We start from the raw sequence: 6,003 nt of genomic DNA, 5'->3' as shown, positions 1-6,003 counted from the left end.
ATGATTGATGATTGACTATCAACGTACCCATCTTCAATTGGACTCTTGGTGTCTGGTTAAGTAAATGATTTGTTACTCTTTAAGCGCTGTTAAGCAACACTATAATTTTACAACTGATCACGTTTCTAAAGAGGTCTCAAAAATTATGAACCCATAAGCAACACCATGAATTTATGTAATGGTTCGGTGTCATAAGATTATCTAAATACATATCATACAATTATTAAATCCATTTCAATTCTACCCGATTACTTTAAACATTATATGACATTATTATCAATATAATAATGTGACATTCTTACACATTTTAACTGTCCATGTTACTCTCCAGACCGAATCCCTTAAACTTAATCCCCTGATAAAAAGAACTAAACTGAAATGTCAAACCTAGTTTTCTTGCATTCTAGAGAAGATAGATCAGTAACTTCTTTCTGAACAGTGATGCTTCTAGATGCAGTTTATATGTATGTATGTATGTATGTTACTCTCCAGACCGAATCCCTTAAACTTAATCCCCTGATAAAAAGAACTAAACTGAAATGTCAAACCTAGTTTTCTTGCATTTTAGAGAAGATAGATCAGTAACTTCTTTCTGAATAGTGATGCTTCTAGATGCAGTTTATATGTATGTATGTATGTATGTAAGTTACTCTCCAGACCGAATCCCTTAAACTTAATCCCCTGATAAAAAGAACTAAACTGAAATGTCAAACCTAGTTTTCTTGCATTCTAGAGAAGATAGATCAGTAACTTCTTTCTGAATAGTGATGCTTCTAGATGCAGTTTATATGTATGTATGTATGTTACTCTCCAGACCGAATCCCTTAAACTTAATCCCCTGATAAAAAGAACTAAACTGAAATGTCAAACCTAGTTTTCTTGCATTCTAGAGAAGATAGATCAGTAACTTCTTTCTGAATAGTGATGCTTCTAGATGCGGTTTATATGTATGTATGTATGTTACTCTCCAGACCGAATCCCTTAAACTTAATCCCCTGATAAAAAGAACTAAACTGAAATGTCAAACCTAGTTTTCTTGCATTTTAGAGAAGATAGAACAGTAACTTCTTTCTGAATAGTGATGCTTCTAGATGCAGTTTATATGTATGTATGTATGTTACTCTCTAGACCGAATCCCTTAAACTTAATACCCTTATAAAAAGAACTAAACTGAAATGTCAAACCTAGTTTTCTTGCATTCTAGAGAAGATAGATCAGTAACTTCTTTCTGAATAGTGATGCTTCTAGAGGCAGTTTATATGTATGTATGTATATGCAACATAACACGATGCACAGTAACACACAACTGATGTGAAGACACAACAATGTCCAAAACAAGATATTTTCAATAGATATGATGTCAACCTAATGATCCTTGAGGCTAAGAGATCGAACTAATGACCCTTGAGGTTACTTGCTCAAAAGCTACAACCACAAAGATTAAATTGCCAAATGCAAGGTCTAAAATTTCTAGTCATGCGCAGGAAGCACCAAGTAGACCATTCTACAGGGACATTGATAAGATTAATAGTTTTAACTTCTTCCAAAAACTTTCTTAGGCTCCGGCATTAAAAGTTTCTTAGACTCGTCATTCAGCTTCCTTCCAGTCGAGCAAGCAACATCTTATATCTTGTCCAATCCCCATATAACTAATAAGTTAAGATCTTCTCCAATATAGGTATCATCAAAAGAAAGAGTTTGCTATTTGTAAGACTAAGACCGTTCTTCAGAACCATACATGAGAATATAAATAACATGCAACACTACACTGTCATAATTAGCTCAAAAGAAGACACAAAAGATTAAAATGTCATGTCAAGCATTACCACCGAAGACATTCCCCAAGAATAAGGAAACCAAAAATTCAAACTGAAAACAACATAACTGAATATTCAGAAACACTAAAGCACTTTCGATGTGTTCAATCAACTCATACAATAACCAAATAGTTTTGAAAACAATTGCAGATCCCTGCAGTTTAACATAGAGAAGTAAACACACAAAGACTCTTCATCGAAGTCTTCTTGCCTCCCTCTCAGACTCTAGCAAGGTAAGGATATCACCCTCCCTAACTGGGCCCTTGACATTTCTCATGATGTAACGAGTCTGGTCTTCGAGAAACTTGACTCTCACTTGGGTCACCTGACCCCTGGATCCAGTACGGCCCATAACTTTCACAACAACAGCATGCTTAAGCTGAGTGTCCATTCTGCACACAACAAAGCAATACCCAATGAATCAAAACCAAATATATTTTGTCCAAAATTTCCTTAACACACTAATTTAAATCAAAAAAATACACTGACATTAGTGATTTAATTTTCAATACACATAGTATATATTGATTCCTCCTAATGCTAACAATCCATCAACCAAAATCAAACCATAAACCTATTACATTATCAACGAAGACCTAATAAAACAATCTCGACTTGGATATCACGGAAACAAAACCCATATACTAGATTACTAATTTTGCATAGGGGACAGCCTAAAAACCCTCCAATCAGTTTAATCAGCAACAAAAGATCACCAACATTTCAAAAATACAAAATCAAAGCCTAAAAATATAGTAATCTCGACAACCAAAAACAAGGGTTCTCAAATTTTGAAAATCCAAAAGAAACATGTCCATAACACAACCACAACATCAATTATACATACATTAATTCGTCCAACTATAAATATATTAATTAAAAACAAATTATATAACGAATCCAAAAATAAAGATATATACATGTAAGTAAGTGTGTATTCGAGAGAATACCTGAGATGATTTTGAGATTAAATGTGTTGTTGCGGCGCTGTAAGAGCATAGGGAAGGGAAGATAGCCTCAAGCGATTATTAAACCCTAATATAGGTAATAGGTTGTGTTTAAATATTTATGTACACGACTGTCTCGTTTTCCTTTTACGTGATTGGGCTTTGCTGATACTGGGCTTTTTGTCCCAACTTTGGTGTGCTCAATTAAAACTCCCGGCCTATTTTAAATTTTAAATTACTAAATTTTCTATTTCTTCCCAGTATTTTTACGATTTTACTATTTTTTAAAAATAACTGTAAAAATATCGTGTAACCAAATTAACCAGATATGAAATTAACTGCATCAAGTTTTTTCTTTGCACTCGAGATTGGTTTCGGTTACATTCAAGATTGCATTAATTTGCATGAAATTGTATAAACCTGTCAAAATTGCATCGAATTTTGGAAAAATTGTATTTTTGCAGAAAAAAATTAAAAAAAATGGTAATTTTGCAAAAATTAAAAAAATTATTGTATTTTTTAAAAATTCTTTTCAAAATTGGAATTTTTTTCAAAAAAAGGTCATTTTAACTCTACTTTTTAGTGTTTTATCCTCATGGATAGGAGAGACCAATTCCTAGTTGGGGACCGTATCATATCCCATAAATACTCAAGTTTATGGGTGAGCATGTTAGGCCTTAATTCACTTGAGAAGGGGAGTCGAATACAGTGTAAAACAATTAAATTGAAATTAACATACAACATAAATAACAGTTTTTATTAATCTATAAAAACTAATAACATGTTATAAAGTACTCTCTCTAAAAATGAAATTTTCATGTATATATGCGTACTTTCTAAAATTACATAGACTAAATTTCATACGGCGGTGAGTCCCCTTAATCTACTATTGTAAATTTTGTGCTCCAAAGGACCTTAAAAACAATAAAGATTATTCTTTTTATCAAAATGTTGGTGCAAAAGGGGCATTTTGGTTAGGTGTGACTCATACATCTAATTCATGTTATCCTCCGCCCATTTTTAATATGCGGTAAAATATAAATTAGACATAATATTATAGCAGTAACATTGTTGTATTACAAAGTAATATACCAGAGGGCAAAGCAGTGAACATTATGCTGGAAATTAGTGTGTACAGTAATACTGAAATAATAATACTTACTTCCTCTCATCCAAAAAATAATCCTTAAAGAGATTTAACTTTTTGCCCTTGATTTCCCAGAAAAGTTTAAGATAATCTCTTAATGAAAAAGTTGAAGAATGGGAATAAAATCTCACTACGCTCAACAAAACTGAATACACTATGTGATGATAAATCATTATACTTAAAACCTCACGACCTAGAAAAAAGCATGTTAGGTATGAAGTGCAACACAAATGGGGTGAATGTGTTTTCTTGGTTTAACTGTGAGTGTTTGTGGCTTGTGGAACTAAACAGCTAGATGAAATTGTAGTGATAAAAGACTAATGTAAATACAAAAGAATTTTATCAAAAACTCACTTGTTTTGTATTAAATCAAATTTGTCTTGCTACAAATCTGTGTTCTTGAAATTAAGAACTCGGTTAATTCTCTTGAGAGAATTACATAATTTTCATGATCTGTTTGTTACTTCTAAATAAAGGACATGTGACATGTTTTATAGATCAACATACACGGTTTACAAAACTTGCACTAAATTATACTAACACATTTTATAAACCTCCTTTGTCTGTTTCTATTTCTAGTGTTGCATATATGTGCAGAATCTGCTAGGTATGTGATCCTCCTTTGTCCAGTTCATCTCGACCCTTGATATTGTATTCTTCAAACTGCATTTGTAGGCTTTCCAACTCAGTGATAAATTGTTTGTTGATTGATAATCTTCGATATTCAAGTTGTTTGTATTCTGAATTTTGAAGTTGTTAGTCGAGATCTCTTTTATTATGTAGAATTGTCACATATCGATAGGTAAAATGACTTATCGATATCTTCAGTTCTCTACATAGGTTTTTGATTTATCGATATCTCCAGTTCTCTATAAGTTTCTTGACTTGTCGCTATCTTCAGTTCTCTACATATGCTTTTGACTTGTCGATATCTCCAGTTCTCTACATAAGTTTTTTGGCTTATCGATATCTTCAGTTCTCTACATGAGCTTTTGACTTGTCGATATCTTCAGTTCTCTACATAAGTTTTTGACTTGTCGATATCTCCATTTCACTACATGTAGAATTTGACTTGTCAATATCTCTTGGGGCTTCTCTACAAACCATTTTAGACTTCCCGGCATACTTCTCTATATTTCTTGATCTGTGACTTGTCGATATCTGACTTAGAACATTTTTCCTAGAACAATAGTATTCAATTCCAAGCTTCTACACTTCTCTCTGAAGCATGATCAGGATTGATCTTCTTCCAGAGTTTATTCCTTAGCTTGATGGTTGTTTATAGAAAAATCCTCTAGTCTAATCTACTTAATATTTTTACAGACTCAAGAAATACAATTACAGAATATAATATGATTATCATACAACTTATTCTTAGGATTATCAAGGTGACTTAGTCTTGTTATGTACATGCATGTCTTGCACAACAATCTCCCCCAATTTTTGAGAAGATCACTTGTCACAAATTCATGTCTGATAACAAGACTAACCCCAAGCTAAAATTAAAAATAAAACTAACAAATTTACAAAGTACAAATTTTATACATTCTTGTAGTTACATACAGAGTTGAGTTTATATGATCATCTAAATTTTACATAACCTGACTATTCTCTAATCAAATATTTGAGTCTGAGAAGACACTCAAATTCTTCAATAATTTCAGTTCCTCTTAGAGCTTTTATCAGTTTGAGCCATTCACTTAGGGAGTAACTGTCAAGATGTTGTATTATGTACCTTGATAATTTATGAGTCTTGACATACATAAACACACAATTTGGAGAAACTCTGCTCAACCCTTTAGCCTTTAGCTCATCAGACCTTTGCTCAAACATCTCAATTTCCTTGGCATATTTCATCTCATTTGCTTCCCTCTCAACCTTTTCTCTAGCATGCCTTTCATTCCTCTGTAACGCCCCCAAATTCGGGGTCAGGAATCTGGGTCGTCACGCAATCCTTCAATCATGTATAACCTGTATTAACTCAATAATCCAATAATTCCATATCACAAAACCCCAATCTCACACACTCACAAGTTATAGCCTTGGGAATGATGTAGAACAAGTATCATCTATTATTACAACTCAAATATAC

The 6,003-nt window shown here is 32.7% G+C and overlaps 1 protein-coding gene across 1 annotated transcript; it reads right to left on the bottom strand.

Moving 5' to 3' along the window:
• Positions 1–1,848: 1,848 nt before the first annotated feature.
• LOC141720509 (small ribosomal subunit protein eS28z/eS28y) lies at positions 1,849–2,925 on the bottom strand. The gene is made up of 2 exons (XM_074522949.1): positions 2,768–2,925; positions 1,849–2,209 (listed from the first exon to the last, which is right to left on the bottom strand). Exon 2 carries the CDS (start codon positions 2,206–2,208, stop codon positions 2,011–2,013), a length of 198 nt encoding a protein of 65 aa, XP_074379050.1. The 5' UTR covers position 2,209; positions 2,768–2,925; the 3' UTR covers positions 1,849–2,010.
• Between the last annotated feature and the right edge of the window lie 3,078 nt (positions 2,926–6,003).

The sequence above is a fragment of the Apium graveolens genome, chromosome 4 (assembly GCF_009905375.1).
Source record: "Apium graveolens cultivar Ventura chromosome 4, ASM990537v1, whole genome shotgun sequence".
Taxonomy (NCBI): domain Eukaryota; kingdom Viridiplantae; phylum Streptophyta; class Magnoliopsida; order Apiales; family Apiaceae; genus Apium; species Apium graveolens.
Note: the sequence above shows the minus strand (reverse complement) of the source record. Positions and strands in the feature narration are given on the sequence as shown.